A 24,413-nucleotide genomic window follows, 5' to 3' on the forward strand; every position below is an offset into this window, starting at 1 on the left:
TCAGATTGTGACCCCAAGGTTGCTCTAAAGCTAGGTCCCACCAAGGTGTGTGTCTCTGCATTGGTGAGGGGTGTGGGGGTGAGCGCTGTGACAGGTCTTCAATAAGGGTGTCATCAGATTCATCTTTTGAAGTTTCTTTGGGGCTTCAGTCGAGGATCTGGTTTGTGGACCTCCCCGGTGTTTCCCATATGTGTCTGCAAAAGCAAGGAGAGAGAATTAGTGCATGGCAGGGGACTGCGGAACAGGGGAACTGACTCACAACATGGTTGTCTGATAGATGTTGCACTGCTGGATCCTCACTTGGTTGAGCACCACCGCGCTCACCACCAGCACAGGAACAGTCCAGATCATCTCCGGCCAGCTGGAATACTCTATTTTCAAAGTCTGTGAGGAACTTGATTTCCGGCATTCCTCCACCAGTCTGTGGTATCTCCATTTTGTTGTGTGCCTGCCTGTCCTGCATGAATAGAGATGCAGAGAATGTAAGTAGGACAGCTGCAATGCCTGATGATAAAGATGTCTGACATGTGTGGGTGTTGAGTGGTGCCATGGACAGGATGAAGACATAATCCGCAGGACAAATAAAGATATGTGTGAGTGTGTGAATGGTGATGTCCCTTGAACTGGTAGTGAATGAGATCCAAGTAGATGTGTGATGTGTTTGAGAGTGTGTGAAATGAAAATTATGAGAAGAGTGACTGAATGGAGGAGATCATTTATCCTCTCTCGGAACTGGGTGGCTGTCCTCAGTCACAAGGCATTGGCGCTGACCACCACTGCCACAGCCTCCCATGCAGGATTGGTGACTTTGCTTGCTGGTCTTCGACTAGAGCGAGGGTAGAGGACATCGTGACAGGTCTCCACTGCATCCAGTAGACGCTCAAGGGAGGCGTCGTTAAATCTGGGAGCAGCATGTTTTCTCCCTTTGGCAGCCATCAGTTCCAGCAGCTTCAGATCCTTTGAAGATTGTAGCTCTTTGCAGGGGCGGTCTTTAAATATGGCACCTGGTTTACTGAAGGCCTGAGGTAATGGCGGGGCAGACGAATCAGAAGATGCCCCACCAGTGATCCGATGTGTTTCCCAAGAACGCAGAATGAATGAGGCAGGAATGGGATGATGCAACATGAAAACCCGCCATTGCGGCCAGCGGGTAAAATATCCATTTTCCCACCCGCTACCGCACTTCGTGCAAATCTGGGACGATTCCGCCCAGTGACTTTTGGTTATGCACCAAAGCAAAAAACAAATGTTTCCATTTCTACCCCAGTGGTTCCTTTCACAATGTTAAATTCTATTTTATATTCCCCTCCCCACCATTTTTTCCCAATAATATTGAAATTAGTTCATTTATCCTCACATAAAAACATAGAAACTTATTAAAGTCTATTACTATCCTTGTTGCCCTTCACTAAATTGTTAGCTTCCTTGATTATGAACTAATTCTGTTAAATCCTTAAAGTATTCTTAATCAGTTAGCATGACCTGTCGTTTATGAATCTATGACGGCTTGGAATGATTGCCTTTAACCTTACTGGATGCTTTTGAATTGTTTCCTTTATAATAGACTCAAGTATTTTCTCGCAACGGAGGTCAGGTTAACAGGGCTGTAATTCCCAAGATTCAACTTCTGACTTTTTATGGATTGGAATTACATTAGCTGCCTTCCATTTCTCTCACACCTCGCTTGTATTCAATGTGCTTAGCAAAATTTCTGTCATTTCATCCCTATCCTCATTCATTTTAGTGCTCTCCGATGGATTCCATATGGGCCTGGTGCTTTATTAACCTCCGAGCATTCCAATTTAATGTCCATTTAATTGCTGACCACTAATATCTCTATAAACTCACATCCATACTGCACCATTTTAGTGGTATGTTGGGAATAGGGCTTTTCAGAGGAAAATAAACTGCTGTAAAAAATCATTTCTAAACTCTGCCTCATTAATTGGTTCCTTCAACTTTAAAGGTATCCATTTGTTATTTAACACTGATTCAAGCACTGCCTTTTTATTTCTTTAGTATAATTTGCAACTTACTTTACCAATTTTCCCCTTTCGTCAAGATTGCCATTTTACTATCTTACTTTGCTGGTCTATTTTTTGCAATTTTCTTCTACTCTGCAAAATCAATTGATTGTTTCTTTCTGTTGACTCCAACTCCTATTTAATAGCATCATTCTTGATGTTAGTGTTCTTTATTAATGTAGTGAGGATTATAGAATAATATTTTAATTGTTGTTTTTTAATTCATTCACTGGATGTGGGTGTGCTGGCAAGGTCAGCATTTATTGCCCATTTCTAATTTCCCTTGAGAAGGTGGTAGTGAGTGGCTTTCTGGATCGTTTCAGAGAGTCGCTAAGAGTCAACCACATTGTTGTGGGTCTGGGGTCACAGACAGGCCACATCAGGTCAGGATGCAGATTTCTTTCCCGAAAGGACGTGAACCAGATGGGTTTTTACAGCAATCTGGTGATTTCATGGTCACCATTACTGATACTTTTTATTTAATTAACTGATTTTAAATTCCCCAGCTGTTGTGGTCGCATATGAACACATGGGCCTGATTTTAATTCTGTGTGAATGGGTGGGTTTTGAATGAGTTATAATCTTGCCCCATATTTACAGGTCATTAGTCCAGGCCTCTGGAATACTAATCCAGTAAAAGAACCATTATGCTATCATATTCCCTTGATTAGTATTCAGTATAGAATTCTTATTAAATGCTATGATGATCTGTAGCTACTAAAAATTTAAGTGTTTAGTATAGAAACGTAGCTTTTTGGAACCTATAGGTACATTTTGAATATGACGTGAAGACATATTTAGTCTAAGGTAATGCTGAACCTTGTAGATCTCTTGTGAAATTGCTCACATGTTGTCAAAAGCATAATTGTAATCGTAATTGTAATTGGCTAAGATGAAGCTCTGTTTAATAGTCTGTCCCCTTTAAAGTCACTAAAGTAGTCACTTTAGCTAAGTGATCTAAATAGATCAGGGGTTCCCAAATTGGGGGTGCAACAAGGTTATCAGGGGATTTGAGGACAATGACAACAGTAACTGACTAACTAAATCTCCAACAGTGGCAATGTAATACTCCACTCAACTCTCTCAAGCTGCTCCCCAACTCTGTTCTCTCCAAAATTCATGTATCTTCTGCAAATCAATGACGACTCTGTTAGTTGTTTTAAGTGATGACCAAAAGAGCTTACTATAAAGATAATTTGAATAACTTCATTTTTCTTTACAGTTGCTAGATTTTGCTAACTGCTCATTATGGATTGTTTGTATTCATTGCTTCTTAGCAGTTTTGCATTGGGTTTTATCAACCTGCTTTATCTATGTTCAATTGGTACATTATCTAATTATTTGCTGTTTTATAAATATTAAATTTAAGCCAGTCAAATGCATGTGTGACACAAAATGTCCGTACAGAAAATGGATGGTTGGATATATACTGTAGGAAAATAAGGATTGAGAAAGTGTTGTTCAAAAAGGGCCTTGTAATTTGTTGCATAAGCTGCTAACCAGATTCAATATGGAGTGCCAGTCCAAATGTTGATTATTACTGGTCACAGAAGTGAGCAAGCAAGATATCTCGGAGTCAGAAAATTAAATTATGATGTCAGATTAAGAAAGTTAAGGATTTATTCTATTTGAAAAAGGCAGAGGCCACAGCTCAATGACTGAAAAAAAGATAGAGGGGGTAAGGAAAACCAGCAAGTACGTGGGTTCAGTGGTAATTTGGTGCATTTCTAGAGAGATACAGGATTGAGGCCAGGAAGGTAGGGTGGATCTGTCAAAAAAGGATGGATTTGTTGGACATTTTCCTGTTTCAAAATTTCCCATGATGTAAGATAATTGGAACAAAATATATTGAAAATCCTAACTCCAATTTAAATAAAGTCTGAGGAGGGGCACACCCAGTGAAGTGGTCGTGCTGCTGGAAATCATTATTGTGGATACAAAATTACAGATAAAAGTAAAGATACTTTGTGTAAAGCCATGTAGCTTAGGTCTGCCTCTTCCTTTATACACCTTACAAATGTTTCAATGCGGAATGACACGTACTTCTCATTACCTCTAACTGCTTTTAAATAATTTCAGGAAGTACCAGCATTTCTTTACTTGGGCATTTAAATTCTTTCGTGCTTTAACAGTGAGTTAGCCATAATTAATTTGCTAGTGTGCTAAACCCTGTTAAAACAGTCACTGTTGACTTCATTATTGCTATTCAATTACAGCTATTTATCACACTTTATGTGTACCATTATCAGTGGAAGTGGAAATCATATCTTCACTGGTACTACACCATACTATAAGACCATAAGACATAGGAGCAGAAATTAGACCATTCGGCCCATCGAGTCTGCTCCGCCATTCAATCATGGCTGATAAGTTTCTCAACCCCATTCTCCCACCTTCTCCCCGTAACCTTTAATCCCCTTACCAATCAAGAACCTATATATCTCGGTCTTAAATACACTCAATGACCTGGCCTCCACAGCCTTTTGTGGCAATGAATTCCATAGATTCACCACTCTCTGGCTAAAGAGGTTTCTCCTCATCACTGTTCTAAAAGGTCTTCGCTTTACTCTGAGGTTGTGCCCTCAGGTCCTAGTCTCTCCTACTAATGGAAACATCTTCCCCACATCCACTCTATCCAGGCCTTTCAGTATTCTGTAAGTTTCAATCAGATCCCCCCTCATCCTTATAAACTCCATCGAGTATAGACCCAGAGTCCTCAAACGTTCTTCATATGTTAAGCCTTTCATTCCTGGGATCGTTCTCGTGAACCTCCTCTGGACCCTCTCCAGGGCCAGCACGTCCTTCCTGAGATACGGGGCCCAAAATTGCTCATAATATTCTAAATGTGGTCTGACCAGAGCCTTATAAAGCCTCAGCAGCACATCACTGCTTTTATATTCTAGTCCTCTTGAAATAAATGCCAACATTGCATTTGCCTTCCTAACTACCAACTCAACCTGCAAGTTAACCTTAAGAGAATCTTGGACTAGAACTCCCAAGTCCCTTTGCACTCCAGATTTCTGAATTCTCTCCCCATTTAGAAAATAGTCCATGCCTCCAGTCTTCCTACCAAAGTGCATGACCTCACACTTCCCCACATTGTATTCCATCTGCCACTTCTTTGCCCATTCTCCTAATCTGTCCAAATCCTTCTGCAGCCTCCCCGCCTCCTCAATATGACCTGTCCCTCCAGCTATCTTTGTATCATCTGCAAACTTAGCCAGGATGCCCTCAGTTCCTTCATCTAGATCATTAATGTATAAAGTGAAAAGTTGTGGTCCCAACACTGACCCCTGCAGAACTCCACTAGTCACCGGCTGCCATCCTGAGCCCTTATCCCCACCCTCTGCCTCTTGCCAGACAGGCAATCTTCTATCCATGCTAGTACCTTGCCTCTAACACCATGGGCTCTTATCTTACTGAGCAGCCTCCTGTGCGCCACCTTGTCAAAGGCCTTCTGGAAGTCCAAGTAGATAACATCCATTGGCTCTCCTTTGTCTAACCTACTCATTAACATACTCCTTTCAAAATTTCAGTTTATACTTCAAATGGAGACTTATTGTGAAAATCTTTTATTGGGAAAAGGAGAAAGAGTCAGGCCTGCCATATCAAAGCATGTGACGTCACATTTTGATGTGATTTTTAAAATTTATTCATGGGATGCGGGCATCGCTGGTGAGGCCAGCATTTATGGCCCATTCCTAGTTGTCCTTGAGAAGGTGGTGAACTTTCAGGCAGTGGTGCTCCCATGCATCTGCTGCCCTTGGCCTTCTAGATGGTAATGATTGTGGGTTTGGAAGGTGCTGCCTAAGGAGCCTTGGTGAGTTCCTACAGTGCATCTTGTAGATAGTGCACACTAATGCCACTGTATGTCAGTGGTGGAGGGAGTGGATATGGTGCCAATCAAGCGGACTGCTTTGTCCTGGATGGTGTCGAGCTTCATGAGTGCTGTTGGAGTTGCACTCGTCCAGGCAAGTGGAGAGTATTCCATCAAACTCCTGACTTGTGCCTTGTAGATGGTGGACAGGTTTTGGGAAGTCAGGAGGGAATTTACTCGCCACAGGATTCCTAGCCTCTGACCTGCTCTTGTAGCCACAGTATTTATGTGGCTAGTCCAGTTCAGTTTTTAGTTGATGGTAGCCCCCACGATGTTGATAGTAATGCCATTGAATTTCAAGAGTGATGGGTAGATTCTCTCTTGTTGGAGGTGGTCATTCTTGGCACTTGTGTGGCGCAAGTGTTACTTGCCACTTGTCAGGCCAAGCCTGGATATTGTCCAGGTCTTGCTGCATTTGGACATGGACTGCTTCAGTATCTGAGGAGGCCTGAATGGTGCTGAACATTGTGCAATCATCAGCAAACATCCCCACTTCTGACCTTGGAAGGAAGGTCATTGATGAAGCAGCTGAAGATGGTTGGGCCTAGGACACTACCCTGAGGAACTCCTGCAGCAATGTCCTGGAACTCAGATGATTGACCTCCAACAACCACAATCATCTTCCTTTGTGCTGGGTATAACTCCAACCAGCGGAGAATTTTCCCCCTGATTCCCATTGACTCCAGTTTTGATAGGGCTTCTTGATGCCACACTCAGCCAAATGCTGCTTTGCTGTCAAGGGCAGTCACTCTCACCTCATCTCTGGAGTTCTTTTGTCCATGTTTGAACCAAGGCTGTAATGAAGTCAGGAGGTAAGTGATCCCGGCAGAACCTAAACTGAGCGTCAGTGAGCAGGTTATGATAAGTAAATGCCACTTGATAGAATTGTTGATTAACCCTTCCATTACTTTACTGATGATCAAGAGTAGACTGATGGGGCAGTCATTGACGGGGTTGAATTTGTCCTGCTTTTTGTGTACAGGACATACCTGGGCAATTTTTCACATGGCTGGGTAGATGCCAGAGATGGAGCTGTACTGGAACAACTTGGCCAGGGGCGCGGCAAGTTCTGGAGCACAAGTCTTCAGTACCAGTGTCGGAATATTGTCAGGGCCCATAGCCTTTGCAGTATCGAGTGCCTTCAGCAGTTTCTTGATATCACGTAACGTGAATCGAATTGGCTGAAGACTGGCATCTGTGATGCTGGGGACCTCAGGAGTAGGCCTAGAAGGATCATCCACTCGGCACTTCTGGCTGAAGATTGTAGCAAATGCTTCAGCCTTATCTTCTGCACTGATGTGCTGAGCTCCCCCATCATTTGAGGATTGGGATATTTGTGGAGCTTCCTCCTCCAGTGAGTAGTTTAATTGTCCACCACCATTCACGACTGGATGTGGCAGGCCTGCAGAGCTTATATCTGATCCGTTGGCTATGGAATCGCTTAGCTCTGTCTATCACTTGCTGCTTATGTTGTTTGGCACTCAAGTAGTCCTGTGTTGTAGCTTCATCAGGTTGGCATCTCATTTTTAGGTATTCCTGGTGCTGCTCCTGGCATGCCCTCCTGCACTCTTCATTGAACCAGTGTTAATCCCCTGACTTGGCAGTAATGGTAGAGTGGGGGATATGCCGGGCCATGAGGTTACAGATTTACATTACTGTGCAACATAGTTGTGAAAGAATATTACAAATGCTTTCCAGAAAAATAAAAACAAAAACAATCTGCTACGTTCAATACTACAACAAAATTAATTGTGCTACAACTTTGGTCAACATACATAACTTAAAGAAATACACTGTCCAGGTGGCTATTTCTTTCGGGGTGGGCCTAAATATTGAATAATAGATGGCTATTCAGCTGCAGAGGTATCACAATTTAATACTGATTTTGGTCATTCACATACAATTTCCAGAAGGTGATAGGAGGAGGGTGAAGACAATCAGGAACATCTCTGATTTTTTTTCATAGCTGGCACAGTGATGCCTAGGCCAATTGTGGAATCTCCACAGTTACTCCGGGGACTTTCCTGTGTTAAACCTCAAACAAACATCTGAGATATAACTAACAATATTAGCATAACATTGCAAACACCAGGTTTTTACACACAGGGGAGTGGCTTCAGTGTAACTGATTTCAAAAGTGGGAGAAATAGGGATACCAGTTTTTTTTTAATTCGTTCCCAGGATGTGAGCATTTCTGGCTTGGCCAGCATTTATTGCCCATCCCTAATTGCCCTAGAGAAGGTGGTGGTGAGCTGCCTTCTTGAACCTAGCAGTCCATATGGTGTAGATACACCTACAGTGCTGTTAGGAAGCGTGTTTCAGGTTTTTAACCAGGCAATTTAACGGCAATATATTTCCAAGTCAGGATGGGATGTGGCTTGGAGGGGAACTTCCAGGTGTCGTGTTCACACGCATCTGATACCCTTGTACTGTGGGTTGCGAGGTGTTTTCAAAGCAGGCTTGATGAGTTGCTGTAGTGCATCTTGTATATTGTACACAGTGCTGCTGTGATGGAGAAAGCGCATGTTTAAGCTGGTGAATGCGGGTGCTGGTCAAGTTGGCTGATTTGTTACGGATGGTGTCAAACCTCTCGACTGTTGGAGCTGCACTCTTCCAGGCAAGTGGAAAGTATTCCAGGACACACCTGATGAGCTTTGGGGAGTCAGCAGGTGAGTAAACCAACACAGAATTCCCAGCCTCTGACTGCCCAGTAGCCACAGTAGTTATAGAGATGATCCAGTTAAGTTTCTGGTCAATGGTAGCCTTCAAAATGTTGACAGTGGGGGAATTCAGCGATGGTAATGCCATTGAACATCAAGGTGGATGGTTAGATTCTTTCTAATTGGAGATAGTAATTGCCTGGCACTTATGTGGTGTAAATGTGACTTGTCACTTGTCATTCCAAGCTTGAATGTTGTCCAGGTCTTGCTGAGATAACTGACCTTCAACAACCATGACCAGCTTCCTTTGTGCTAGGTATGACTCCAACCAGTGGAGAGTTTCACTCCAATTCCCATTGAAATCAATTTTGCTCGGGCTTCTTGACACCACACTTGGTCAAATGCTGACTGATGTCAAGGGTAGTCACTCTTAGTTCGCCTCGATGCACTGTGGCAGCAGTGTGTACCATCTACCAGATGCACTGCAGAAACTCATCAAGGCTTCTTAGGCAGCACCTTCCAGATCCACGACCACTACCATCTAGAAGGACAAGGGCAGCAAATACATGGGCACACCACCACCTGGAAGTTCCCTCCAAGCCACTTACCATCCTGACTTGGAAATATCTCGCCATTCCTTCACAGTTGTTGGGTCAAAATCCTTGAACTCCCTCCCTAACAGTACTGTGGGTGTACTTATACCATAGGGACTGCAGTGGTTCAAGAAGGGAGCTCAACACCACCTTCACAAGGGCAATTAGGGGTAGGCAATAAGTGCTAGCATAGCTAGCGAAGCCCAGATGCCATTAAATTAAAAAAAAGTCAAGTGCCCCTGGCAGAACCCAACCTGAGCATTGGTGAGCAGATTTTTGCTAAGTGCCACTTGATAACACTGTTGATGACACCTTCCATTATGTTGCTGGTAATTTAGGGCAGAACTTTCCCCCCATTGGGGGGGATATTTAGGAGCGGTCACGTGGAGGCACGCCTCCAATTGGCGCCCCCGATCAGCCAATTAAGGCCCGCCCAGCATGATGTTCGCAAGGAAGCACGATGCACTCCCTGTGCAGGTGGGGGTGGGGAGGGGGCGGGGGGGGATTCCTTGAGATGAGCGTGCGCTCTTTTGTGTATGCGCATGAAAGAGTGCACACATCTCCCTGAGGCTAAATGCTGTCTCAGGGAGATTGGCTCCACAATAAAAAATCTTAAAAATAGAGAAAAAAAATTCCCTGACATGTCCCCTCATGAGGCACTGTCACATGAGTTGGGACATGTCCATCGCTTTCAAATACACTTTTATTACATTTTTTAAAACCTACATGAAACCTCATCCCACCCGTGAATGAGGTTTCATGCTTTTACTAATGCCCGCCAGGGCCCCTGCACTGCCCATCCAACCTTAAACTTTAATGACTCTGTCAATGGCCACAAGCGGCTTCATTTTACGCTTCGGCGAGCGGACCCTGCCCACTGCTTGCCGACCGGGAAATCCTGGCCTTAGAGTAGACTGAGCAGGTGGTATTGGCTGGTTTGGATTTTTCCTGCTATTTGTAGACAGGACATAACTGGGCAATCTTCCACATTCTTGGGTAGATGCCAGTGTTGTAACCTTACTGGAACAGCTTGGCTAGGGGTGTGGCTGATTGTAGAGCACAAATCTTCAGTATTACAGCAGGGATGTTGTCAATGTCCATAGCTTTTGCTCTATCCAATGTCTTCAGCTGTTTCGTGACATCACATGGAATTGACTCAAATAGGCTGAAGAATAGCATCTGGGGACCTCAGGAGGATACCGAGATTGATCGTATCCACTCGACAATTCTGGCTAAAGATGATTGCAAATGCTTCCGACTTGTCTTTTGCGCTGATGTGCTGGACTCCCAGGTTACTGGTGATGAGGATGTTTGTGGAACCTCCCTCTCTGGTTACTTGTTAAGTTGTTCACCACCATTCATAACTGGATGTATCTGAACTGTAAGGCATTGATCTGATCAGTTGGCTGTCAGGTCGTTTTGCTCTGTCTACCATTGTCTAGCATGAATGTAGTCCTGCTTTGTAGCTTCACCAAGTTGCCACCTCATTTTTAGGTATGCCCAGTGCTGCTCCTGGCATGCTCTCCTGTACTCAACATTGAACCAGGGACCCTGGTTTAAAGGTAATGGAAGAGTGAGGGATATGTTGGACCATAAGATTACAGATTGTGGCTGAATACAACTCTGTTGCTGCTGATAGCCCACAGTACGTCATGGATGCCCAGTTTTTATCTGTTCTGAATCTATCCCCTTTAGCACAATGGTAGTGCTACATAACATGATATGAAGATGGGATGTTATGTCCACAAGGACAAAGTGGTCACTCCTACCAATATGGTCATGGACATCATGGATAGATTGCTGAGGTCAAGATCCAGCAGGTTTTTCCCTTTTATTGATTTCTCATTACCTGTTGTACGCCCAGTCTAGCAGCTATGTCCTTCAGGACTGGGCCAACTCAGTCAGTAGTTGCGCTACTGAGCCATTCTTGCTGCTGGGCATTGGAGCCCCCTACCTAGAGGACATACTGTGCCCTTCCAGTCTCAGTATTCCTTCCAAGTGGAGTGCATGGAGGCGTACAGATTTATCAGCTGAGGGAAGGCATTCGGTGGTAATCAGCAGGCGGTTTTCTTGCTCATGTTTGATCTGATGCCATGAGGCTCCATGGGGTCCGGAGTCATTGTTGAGAACTACCAGTGTCATTCCCACCTGACTGTGCTGCCACCCCTGATAGGTTTGTCCTGCTGTGACAGAGCATACCCAGGGATAGTAATGGAGCAGTCTGGTACAATGGCTGCAAGGTATGATTTGTGATCCTATGATTTTGTTGTTTGACTAGTCCCTGGGACAGCTTTCTGAATTTTGGCACAAAGTCCCCAAATGTTAGTGAGGCAGACTTTGCGGGGTCATCTAGGCAGGGTGTGCCTTTGTTGATTCTGGTGCCTAGGCCTGCGCTGGGTGATCCATGTGGTTTTGTTCTTTTTCAACTTTTCTTTCTGATACAACTGAGTGTTATTGTGTTCAACCAGCCGCTTCTGCCCAGAACAGTACTGCCACCCGCTTCCGGGTCCACCTGCGAGACCCACGCCACTGACATTAAATTCCACCCAGAATGTCCAATAGCCCACATTTGAAATACAACAAAAATAAAGATACAGCAGTGAGTTTCGTACTAGACCTAGCAACAGCTGTGGCCAGTCATTACTAGCTCTTTTTACCAATCAAAATCAAGAATAAATTGTCCCTCCTGAAGTTAAATCAAACTGTTATCAATATAGAATGCATTCTATTCCCCTGTAATAAAACCCAATATTATCACAGTTTAAAATTACACGGCACAACAGTTTAATAGCTTTTCTATTCAATCTCAGGGGCTCATGGTCTGCCAGGACACCTGCCTCCATCAGCAGCAGCAACTTCCTGCTGAAGAAAAACTGCCAGGAACTTGACTTGCAGACATGTTGTTAGAATAATGCAGGCTGCAAGACATTTCAGGGATGTAATAAGTCTCTTAGTTAACTTTGTTAAACTGCAAAGGAATTCTCTGATAGTTTGTAATGTTCATCAGCCACTTTGATGTGATGCTGCAGTTTATCTTGTGATCCTGGATACAAGTCTTTCACTGCTAACAGCTGAGTTTTAAATTAAGCAGATGGAACCTTAATTTGCAACAAATTATCAAATTTGGCTCCATTTGGAAATGATGATAATGATTCAAGTGAATTAAAAAATGTTTCCTTTTGTTGATTTGTCCTTTCACAACTGTGAAAGTTTACGATCTGCCTGTCATCTCAAGAGGCCACAAATCACAACTAAGGACAGGGAGAGGTACAAAGAGACAGTGTAAGCATACTACTTGGCTTAATCTCTACAACATAGTGCAGCTTGGTTCTAGGGATTATATTTGTGGCCAATCCATACTCGGGGCTAAAATTAAAAAATAATCTACAGTCAAAAGCACCAAGCATTGCAATTTCTCCAACTGAGCATCACTGTGGACAGATAAAGTTACCAATGAGTTATCAACTGCCCAATTCATTTTTTTCTTAATTGCATATATTTCAATGCCTACTGGCAAAGAAGACAGTTGCTCAAGTAACTGACGTAATAACTTACAGACTGACTTAACAATTCCTCCTCTATTTTACATAATACTCTTGTTTGGAAAAAAAACTAACACAGCGGAGAGGATTTCCCCCTCAAAGGGCGGGCGCGGCAGGTGGGCCCAGGAGCAGCCGAGAAACAGTCTGCCGCTGGCAATCGGGCCCCAACCGTGATTTCACACTGGCTGACCAATTAACAGCTGAAGTTTGAGCATGCGTGGGGTTGCACTCAATGAAAGCTCCCTGAAGGCACAGAGCTGCCTCAAGGAGCTGAAGATTTTTAAGATGAAAAATAAAAATTCGAAAAATAAGTTTAACATGTTCTCCAACTATGACTCCGGCACATGACCAGGGGCATGTGAAAAAGGAGTTTAAACATTTTTTATTGTTTCTTCAGTCATTGTTGGAAACCTCATCCTGCCCATGAATGAGGTTCCACTAAAAATGCAAAGGCCACCTGGACTATTCGCCCACCCGCCAACCGGAAGGTTAGATAGACAGCAAAATATTCATTTTAATTAATTGATTAATGGGCTTAATAGCCCTCTTAATGGTCGGCGGGCATGCTGCCGACTCTCGTGCGCCCACTGACTGAAACATCGCAAAAGTGCGCGATGACATCAGGACTCTTGCCCGACGTCATCGCACGCTATTTCATGTTTGTCGTGTCAGGCGCCCACCCACACGCCAAGCTGCAAACTCTGCCCAATGAGTACGATACATTGTCGATTGAGCTGGAAAAGATACAATCAACCAATCCAAAATATTACTTAAATTTTCTGAAACATAACCAAATTGCTATGAAGTGATGTCACAGCATATATAATAAATCTTGACCAATAACCCTTCTGGAACTAAAAGCTGAATCCAAAGATAATCCTTGTTCTATTAAATAGACCTGTTCTATTGTCCAGAAATGTGCAGTGCTATTGTAACGATCAAATCATTTTGAACTAGTTTATTCACAAGGACCATGGTTTTCCAGCAGAATTACCAGGATTCTGATAAATTCATTTTAACTCAACACTGTTCCCAAGCCAAAGTGATATCACATTTTGGTAATTTGTTTTCTCTTGCTTCTCTTATTGCAACCACAATTTTTTTAAAGTAAATACTTGATAAAAGTACTTCAAAATGTTTCCACAAAATGATTGTTTTCATCAGGTCATTTTGACAAATGGCAGCATACCACTCAAGCAGTTAATACACAATTCTTGGTTTCATGTTTCAGATGAGACCTAGCATCATTGGCTTCTTATGCACGTACTGAAATTCAATACCCATTACTTTTTGTACTTTAAAAAAAGCCACTCAAATTAGCACGTAACATCACATCAGACTTGATGGAGCATATAATGCCACAAAAGGAGCACTCATCAGATCTCAGAAGATAATAGGATTTAGAAAATATTGGGCTGTTAGCATCTGAAAAGACAAAAGATAACATCTCAGGTAGAGAACAGTTAATTTCAGATGAAGAGCCAATATCTGAAACATAATCCTCCCTTTTCAAAAGCTCACAAACTCTTCGTATTTCCAGCATTTTCTGTTATTAGTGGAAATTTCCCATTTGCAATTTTTTTTCCAAATCTGCAATATAAGAGTGTTACTAATATGATTTTTTCGTAAACGTTGGCACCTAGGAAAAAACTGGACCCTAAATCAGCACTTTGAACAGCGTTTGAAAAATCATCAAATCAAAAGTTTAACAATTGAAAAGCTAAGTGTTTAAATATACTTCAAAACCAATACAATTTTTAACCAAACTCAGATTTGTTCTCAGGATAACCATCTATTCTGAAATTTCAGGATTCATTCCGTTTTCAGTTCTGATGAGAATAAACAGAGGGTTTTCCAGCATCCAGCATCTGAAAAGATAGGTTAATGTTTCAGATAGAAGGCCTTCTTCAGAATTTGACAAAAATGTTCTCTACCTGAAACATTAATAAATTTTCAGATGTGAAATTTTTTTCTCAGAAACTGGCAGAACTTGGCACTGCAGTTAGACATTTGAAACCTATGGGTGCTGGGGCAGTAGTGTAGGTCCTTATTCCCAGAAATGGGTTTTCTTTTCAGTTATGCTTTCCTAAAATTTATACTTAAAATGCAGAATTTCTGATACTTAAGCACATTAAAGGAGGTTGTGGTAATTATTCAATTTTTCTAAGTAACATATATATTTGTTGATTAATCCAGAATGACAGTCCTGCAGAATACTTTAAGTGCAATAAAACCTGCTAGCATATGACATGTGGTTTAAATGCAACATATCCTAACCAGATACAAGATTAAATTTAGCCTGGTGATGTACTTTGTAGTCACTGTTGTCTCCAGGGACTAATTTTTGATTGTCTCAGGAGTCAAAAGGAATTTGTCAAAAGCCCCTGAATTGGTACAGTTTTTTATTAATTTATACTTTTTTATATATATTCATTTGTGAGATGTGGGCGTCACTGGCCAGGCAAAAATTTATTGCCCAACCCAAATTGCTATTGCGAAGGTGGTGGTAAGCCATCTTCTTAAATCACTGCAGTCCATGTTGTATAGGTACACCTACCGTGCTGTTAGGAAGGGTGATCCAGGATTTTGACCCAACGACAGTGAAGGAAAGGCAATATAGTTCCAAGTCAGGATGGGGAATGACTTGGAGGGAAACTTGCAGGTCATGGCGTTCCCATGCATCTGCTGCCCTTCTCCTTCGAGGTGATAAAGGTCACGGATGTGAAAGGTGTTGTTGGAGGAGCCTTGGTGAGTAGCTGCAGTGCATCTTGTAGATGGTACACACTGTTGTCACTGTGTGTCGATGGTGGAGGAAATGAATATTTATTGTGGTAGGTATGGCTCCAACCAGTGATGAGTTTTCCCCCTGATTTCCATTGACTTCAGTTTTGCTTGGCCTCTTTGATGCCACACTCGGTCAAATGCTGCCTTGATGTCAAGGGCTGTCACTCTCACCTCACCTCTTGAGTTCTGCTCCTTTGTCCATGTTTGGAACAAGGCTGTAATGAGGTCAGTAGCTAAGTGGCCCTTGCGGAACCCAAAGTAAGCATCACCAAGCAGGTTATAACTGACTAGTGCTTGCTAGCACTGTCAACAACACTTTCCATCACTTTGCTGATGATCAAGAGTAGATTGATGGGGTGATAATTGACTGGGTTCGATTTGTCCTGCTTTTTGTGTACAGGGCATACCTGGGCAATTTTCTAAATTGCCGGGTAGATGCCAGTGTTGTTGCAGTACTCGAACAGCTTGGCTAGGGGCAAGGCAAGTTTTGGAGTACAAATGTTCAGTGCTATTGCCAGAATGTTGTCAGGCCCCATAGCCTTTACAGTACCGAGTGCCTTCAGCTGTTTCTTGATATCACGTGGAGTGAATCAAATTGGCTGAAGACTGGCATCTGTGATGCTGGGGAACTCCAGAGGAGGCCGAGATGGATCATCCACTCAGCACTTCTGACTGAAGATGGCTGCAAATGCTCTAGCCAACGATGGGCTCCCCCATCATTAAGGATGAGGATATTTGTGGAGTCTGCTCCTCCAGTCGTGTTGTGTAATTGTGCACCACCATTCACAATTTACTGTGTTAAGACTGCAGAGCTGAGATCTGATCTCTTGATGTGGATTCACTTAGCTCTGCCTGTTGCATGCTGCTTATGCTGTTTGGCATGCATATGTTGTAGCTTCACCAGGCTGATATCTCACATTTAGATACGCCTGATACTGCCACTGGCATGCTCTTTTGCATTCTTCATTGAACCAGGGTCAATCCCCTGCCTTGATCATAATGGTAGAGTGGGGGATATGTCAGGCCACAGGGTTACAGATTGTGGTTGTATGCAGTTCTGCTGCTGCTAATGTCCCACAGTGCCTCATGGAGACCCAGTTTTGCATTGATACATCTGTTTGAAATCAATCTCATTTAGGATGGTGGAAGTGGTACACAACATGATGGAGGGTATCTTCAATGTGAAGGCGGGACTTTGTCTCCACAAGTAGTGGCAGTGGTCTCTCCTACCAATACTGTATTGGACAGATGTGTCTGCAGCAGGTAAATTGATGAAATAAGTTCAAGTAGGTTTTCCCCTCTTGTTGGCTCCCTCACCACCTGCCAAAGGCCTAGTCCAGCAGTTCTTCCCTTTATGATTCGGCCAGCTTGCTGCCAAACCACTCTTGGTGATGGACATTGAGGTTCCCCCACCTAAGGTACATTGTGTGCCCTTTCTATCCTCAGTGCTTCCTCCAAATGGTGTTCAACATAGGGGAGGTCTGATTTATCAGCCAAGGAACATGGCACATGGTAGCCAACAGGAGGTTTCCTTTTCCATGTTTGACCTGATGACATGAGACTTCGTGGGAATCTAGAGTCAATATTGAGGACTTCCAGGGCAACTCCTTCCTGACTGTATACCACTCTGCTGCCACCTCTGGTGGGTCTGTCCTGTTGATGGGACAGGGCCTACCCAGGGATAGTGATGGTAGTGTCTAGGAGGACATAGTCATACTCATGGAATCATACATTACAGACAATGTCAAACTGCTGCTTGACTAATCTGTGAGACAACTCTCCCATTTTTGATACGAGCCCCAGATGTTAGTAAGGAGGCTTTTGCAGGGTTGACAGGGCTGGGTGTGTTGTTGTTGTTTGCAATGCTTAGGTCAATGCCGGGTGGTCCATCTGGTTTCATTTCTTTTTGATACAACTGAATGGCTTGCTAGGCCATTTCAGATGGCATTTAAGAATCAACCACATTGATGTGGGTCAGAAATCACATCTAGGCCAGACCAGGTAAGGACAGCAAATTTCCATCCCTCAAGGACATTAGTGAACCAGATGGGTTTTTACGACAATTGACAATGGTTCATGGTCACCATCAGGCTAGCTTTTTAATTCCAGATTTATTAATTGAATTTAAATTCCACAAGCCACCATGGTGGGATTTGAACCCATGCCCACTCTGGATTATTAGTCCAGTGAGATTGCCATTACGCCATCGCCTCCCCAATTTTTACCCCTCCCAGCATATTAGATAGTTGCTGGGAGGCTGGGAGCATTGAGGTTCAATTGTTTATTTACAACATGACTGAATAGGACAGACTTGATGTACCAGCTAGTCTTTTTCTGCTGGTCTTTTTTTGCATGTTTATCTGTAAAAATAGGTTAGATAGGCAAAGAAAAGGGGAATAAAGGGGCATGGGAACAGAGGGTGCACATGAGATTAGAGTTTGGCTCATATGAAGGACTAACAAAAACAGACTATTTGGGCCAAATGACCTGCTCCTCCATTGCAATTTCAGTGTGACACAGTTACAGGGACTAGAGCATTATGTTCTAATGCTTACTTTTAACTCTGGGATCTGAGGTCAAAAGCAGCCCAGCAAACACAATAGTACATCCCTTTCTGTGGCAGCTATTTGGACTATTGAGAATGTAAAACCCGGTCTCATTGGTCACTACTATGAGAAACAGTTGGTACAGAAACATACAGCAGGATAAATTAAAACAGAGGGGTGTTTTTCATTTGCTCATAGGAAGTGAGCACCACTGGCAAGGGCTCGCATTTGTTGCTCTTCCCTATTTGCTCTTGAGAAGGCAGTGATGATCCTTCTTGACTGTAGCAGTCCATGTTGCGTATATACATCCACCGTGCTGTTAGGAAGAGAGTTCCAGGATTTTGGCCCAGCGACAGTGAAGGAACAGTGATTTGGTTCCAAATCATGATGAAGTGTAGCTTGGAGGGGAACGTGCAGGTGGTGGTGTTCCAGTGTGTCTGCTGCCCTTCTTTTTAGTGATAGAGGTCATAGATTTGGAAGATGCTTTTGAAGGAGCCTTGGCGAGTTGCTGCAATTTATCCTGTATGTAGATCACACAGGCTACTGCCATTGTGCGTGGGTAGTGGATGATTAAATGTTTAATGGGGTGCATGGGTACTGGTCAAGTATGTTGCTTTGCCCTGGATGGTGTCGAGCTTCTTCAGTGTGATTGGAGCTGCCCTCAAGACAAGTGGAGAATATCAATCATGCTTCTAATTTGTGTCTTTTAGATGCTGGACAAGCTTTGGGGAGTCAGGAGGTGAGTTCCTTACTGCAGAATTTCCAGCCTCTGATCTGCTCTTGGAAACACAGAATTTATATGGCTACGTCAATTAAGTTTCTGGTCGATGGTAATCTCCAGGGTACTGACGGTGGGGGATTCAGAGATGGTAATGTTGTTGAGTGTCAAGGGGAGATCATTAGATTGTCTGTTGCTGGAAATGTTCATTAACTGGCATTTGTGTGACACAGATGTTACTTGCCACTTATCAGCCCAAGCTTGAATGTTGTCCAGGTCTTGCTGCCTGTGGGCACTGACTGCTTCAGTAACTGAGAACTTGCGAATGGTACTGAACACTGTGCTTTTAATGATAAACTGTAGCTTCAGAGTGAGGCAAGGACCCATTAGTTCGATTACTGCAACAGACTGTCGATTATTTCATAGTGTCACTGGCGGACAAATTAAATATTTAATTTCTTGCTAAGGAAGAATATGTATTTTTAAAAATTCATTCATGGCATGTGGGCTTCGCTAGCTGGGCCAGCATTTATTGCCCATCCCTAGTTGCTCTTGAGAAGGTCATGATGAGCTGCCTTCTTGAACTGCTGCAGCCCCTGTGGTGTAGGTACACCCACAGTGCTGTTAGGAAGGAGATTCCTGGATTTTGACCCAGCGACAGTGAAGGAACGGTAATATATTTCCAAGTCAGGATGGTGAGTGATTTGGAGGGGAACTTCCAGGTGATGGTGTTCCCTTCCATCTACTGCCCTTGTCCTTCTAGATGGTAGTGGTCGTGGGTTTGGAAGGTGCTGTCAAAGTAGCCTGGTGAATTCCTGTAGTCAATCTTGTACCTGGTACACACTGCTGCTACTGTGCGTCGGCAGTGGAGGGAGTGAACGTTTGTGGATGTGGTGCCAATCAAGTGGGCTGCTTTGTCCTGGACAATGTCAAGCTTCTTGAGTGTTTGTACGAGAAGAAATGAAACCCAATCCCCAGTTCAGCACATTTACCCAAAAGTGTGCTGAAGTGCCATAAGGTACACTTCATATTCTAATCAAATACACTCCTTTTCTTATCAAGTGTCTTCAGCTGTTTTAAGTTACATTCTGTATTCCAGCATCTTAAATATCCAAATGAGAGCTGCTGTAGACAACTCTTAAAATCTATTTTTAACCTTATGGAGGTCAGATAACCATCACTCAGCGATTGAAATGATTGAATCATTGCACCTTTCACATGACATTTTTCTTTCAAGTCCCTTGGGTTAACTCGGCTGACATCCTAGCTTAAATGGTTGAAAGACAATATTCACAAATGTAAGGCGTTTAGTACATTGTATGGAAATGTAAAGTGGCAGTTAGTAATAAGTAGCTTTGTAGTTGCCAAATCTCCAACCGGTTGTAGTAATCCATAAATCAAAGCTACTTTGCAGAAACCTGGGTTTTCTGTCATATGAAATTTTAATCACTGAATGCTTTCGGTGTTGGTCAACATCTTTTAAAAAACAGCCTAAGGACCAATGAATAGCCAGCAAGGTCAGTCAAATTACCAGCCATCAATTCTTTATGTAACGCTTGAACTAGCATTTATACTTCTACAAGAGGATCAATCAGTGGACTACTTTCAGAACAGCATTTATTATGAAATACAGTATTTCACCATTGGGGAGATCTTTTCATCAGTTGAACACAGCTCTTAGGCCTCCTAGATTTGTGAAGAAATATTGAGGATCGAGAATCCTACATATCAGATTACAGTACTGTATGTATTTAGTTACTAATCATTACGGCATCATTTGTCAGTGCAAAATGCAGTGTAGTAGAGATGTAACTTGGAATCAGATACCCAATCAAAGATCAGGAAAATTTGCACTATCTTTAATTTATTAAGGAGATTACAATATGTTGCTTCACCAACAGATTGCTGTTCACACCATTCCCATGAGACGTCAGTTATTACTGTTATAATGAACATTCCAATCTATTTAGTGAAACCAGTGAACACTGATTAAAGAACAAGGCATATTCAGACATGTCAAGACTTTACTTAGAACAGTTGGTTGCTAGTACAGTTTTGGAGTTTATCGATAGAATCAGTATATCCATAAAAATAATCCAGCATGGTACCGCTGTAGGCTGCAATCCATATTATCTCCTTTCTCATCTGGTCTAACAACTTTGCACTTAGAGCTGTGATCATATGAATAGATGGTGCATGAAGGACTGGCTGAGCATTCTTTTTAAAAAATAGATTGGATCTACTGTTGGTTCAGTGTACTGAGCCAATGAATAGCTGAGCCATAAGGCTAGAAAGATGTGAGCTTTTATCTGATCATCATTAGCTGCACTACAGCTAAAATGGCTGTATGGCTGCTGCAATTGGCGTCAACACCCTGGATTACAGAGGGCAAACCATCCTGGGCTCTTGCTTCAAATTATGACACACAGGCTTTGGTGGCAATGTATATGTGTTGATTTGGATGAGGACAGAAACAGGCTCCTCTACAATGATAAGTAGCCCTCTAACAGTCACCCTCAAGACTCTGGCAAGAATAATGGCAATATGTATGAGGTAGCACCAAACAAACAGCAGTCTTGGAATCATATCCCAGGAAAGAGTCAACACCTAAGGAGGGGAAAAATGAGAAAAGAAGATCAAAATGGACAGAATGGAGGAAGAGAAAGTCCTGAACATGAACAAGCTGATAGGCTGGTTACACCCATTGAATGGCTATTTTTTCCTCTTTCCTTCTAATGTTCAATCCAATTACTTCTGATTGATTTATCTACATATTCATTGAATATACCAAATGTTTAGCCATGAAATACTGTTTCTATTTAATGACTGAAAAGGACCCAATAATTCTCAAGTAATTTATGTGGAGGCTCTTCAATCATTGAATAAGAATCCTATTTCTTGGTTGAACATTTCACATTGCTTGTATGATGAGTGACGTTTCAAAAATTGCATGAAATATTAAATGCTTTGAAACCACATTTACTAGATGAACATTTACAGACTGCACAGTCTTTCTGATTATGTCAGCACGACATGTGAGGATTCTATTCACTGAATGGCATCATTAACCAGGAGAAAAAATTTAACTGCAGGTGTGGAGATTCCAGTTATATTACTGTTATAGTTCCAATCTTCATAATATTTCATGGATGAGAACCTCAACCATGAAATAACTTATTGGAGTTTTTGTGGGCCATTTTCTGACACATGATACAACGAACAGTACATTGTACTGTAATAAAGGGTGCTCATGTTTTCAGGCAGAGTTGTGAACTGGAAAGATACTGTGCTAGCATCTTAAATTCATTATAGGATCATACAGCCACTTTTGTTGGTTTAATCAACGTACTGTATACTCTGTGAAGCTTTGGGTTACATAACCAGACAAACATGTAGGCCAGTACAAGCACCCTGAGATTATGCTGGCATTGCTAATTAGTGTGACAATGATAAGGTTTTTTGTACCTTGTAGGTATGCACATATAACAGACTAAAGAGGAAACTCTGACAGGAGAAATGCATACTACACAAATGTATTGCTTGCTAGGCAACCAATGCCTGGATCCAAAAGCTGAGGAGTTTCTCCTCAGTGAACCCTCCTTTTTTAACAGAGTACAAACTCAATTTTATTATTACACTTTGGCGATTTTTATTCAAAAAGAGCAAAGTACTTACAATTTTCATGTCTATATTATAATTTGGGATTAGAGAGCTTGGCTAATTGTAAATACGTTTAGCTCATTTAGTTCACTAGCTAATTTCTTGTGTTCAGTTATCTTAAGACTATAAAACATGGTGACATCAATTCCTCAATTATTCAAAAATAGATATTACTCATCAAAATTATTTTAATCATGTTTTTGTTAAATGACAAATGTTGCAAGGAATATTTAAATATTTAATGTTGCCAGTTAAAGCAATTGAACAAAAATGGGTTCTTTCTTTTGTATGTTATGCTAATCATAAGCTAAACTAATAGGAGCAGTTCAGAGGAGGTTTACTAGACTAATACCAGAAATGAGTGGGTTGTTTTATGAGGAAAGGCTGGACAGGTTAGGCTTGTATCCACTGGGATCTAGAAGTAAGAGGCAATTTAATTGAAACCTTTAAGATCCGGAGAGGCTTTGACAAGGTGGATGTGGAGAGGATGTTTCCTCTTGTGGGAGAATCTAGAACTTGGGTTCACTCAATTAAGACAGAGATGAGGAGAATTTTTTTCTCTCAGAGGGTTGTGAGTTTTTGGAACTCTCCCTCAAAAGGCAGTGGAAGCAGAGTCTTTGAATATTTTTAAGGCAGAGCTAGATAGATTCTTGATTAACAAGGGGGTGAAAGGTTATCGGGGTAGGCAGGAATGTGGGGTTGAGGTTACATTCAGATCAGCCATGATCTTATTGAATAGCAGAACAGGCTCAAGGAACTGAGTGGCCTACCCCTGTTCCAAATTCATGTGTTCGTTTAAAGTACCAATAAAATAGACCTGTATTATCATAGGTTTGTGCTTTATTTGTTAAAGCAAACAATATTTTTGATTTTGTTTTCCATCATTGCATGAAAGGTACATTGCCTCATGAGAAATGATTAGCAAACTATTTTGACGGGAGAGAAAGTTTGAGGGTGAACAGGCAAAAGAGCTGTACATCATTTTTGCCATAACATCGCAGGTAAGATATGTGACTTGTTTCAAAATAATTTCCATAATTGTTCGGCATGTATGGATGTTTGGAGACATTGTACTACCATTGGATGGCAATACACAGGCCCTTATTTTGCACGCAGCTAGGATTTTCGCCACCAAGTACAGCCTATGCACTGACAGCAGCCTTACATTGGATAGCTACTTTGGTTAATAGGCAGTCTACATGTGGCCAGTTAGTTACAAAAAGAACTTGCATTTATATAGTGCCTTTCAGCACTTCAGGACGTCCCAAAGCATCCCACAGACAATGAAATAGTTTTCAAGCATGATCAGCATTGCCATGTTGAAACTGCAGCAGACAATTCACAAAAGCATGACCCCACAAACCATAACAGGCAATTGACCAGATAATCTGTTTCAGTGATGTTGATTGTGGGATAATTGATGGTCAGGGCTCCAAGGAGGGCTATCCTGTTTTTCTTGGAATAGTGTTGTCACATCCTTTACGTCCGCCTGAGAGGGCAGGTGGAGCCTTGGTTTAATCAGCAATAACATGAAGGAATATCTATCCTTTGCTGGATAAACATATAACACTAAACCTGGCAGAGAATTCTAAGCAATTCAAAGGAGGTGAAGATACCATTAGTAAAATCTAGTAGTTTACCTGGGGAAATGAAACAGGCATACAAGGTGTCAATGACTACCTGCTGTAGCTACCAGCCTCTCCTCCAGCTGTCTTGGCTTGGCATATGTAGTCAAAAGGTAAGATAAATTCCTGAATCTATTAATAATTAACAGACTCTTTCCTGATAGGGCAAAGGCCTGTGATAATGAACTTGCAGCAAAGTTAAATGTGGTCATATATGTCACGCACATAGGATGAGTGAAGCATACAAGATCTCCTAAGTGAAGAAATACCAACTTGCATCCCAAGCTATGACCTGATCAAAATATCACTGTCAGTCCAATGGACAACCAGGTACAATGTTGCCATGTGTCTATGGTTAGAGGAAAAATGACCTAAGGAGTATGT

At 42.2% G+C, this 24,413-nt stretch overlaps 1 protein-coding gene across 8 annotated transcripts in view; it reads right to left on the minus strand.

Moving 5' to 3' along the window:
- Positions 1-24,413, minus strand: part of immp2l (inner mitochondrial membrane peptidase subunit 2) — a 660,141-nt gene that overhangs the window by 247,997 nt on the left and 387,731 nt on the right. For 2 of the 8 annotated variants that reach the window (XM_041215707.1, XM_041215712.1), the window contains exon 5: positions 21,119-21,351. The exons of the other annotated variants lie outside the window; for them this stretch is intronic. In XM_041215707.1, the coding sequence (XP_041071641.1) occupies positions 21,124-21,351 (228 nt within the window). In that variant the 3' untranslated portion in view covers positions 21,119-21,123. Of the gene's footprint in view, positions 1-21,118; positions 21,352-24,413 lie in introns of those variants that run through there. 8 annotated transcript variants of the gene reach the window in all.

Source organism: Carcharodon carcharias, chromosome 21 (assembly GCF_017639515.1).
Source record: "Carcharodon carcharias isolate sCarCar2 chromosome 21, sCarCar2.pri, whole genome shotgun sequence".
In the NCBI taxonomy this organism is placed as follows: Eukaryota; Metazoa; Chordata; class Chondrichthyes; order Lamniformes; family Lamnidae; genus Carcharodon; species Carcharodon carcharias.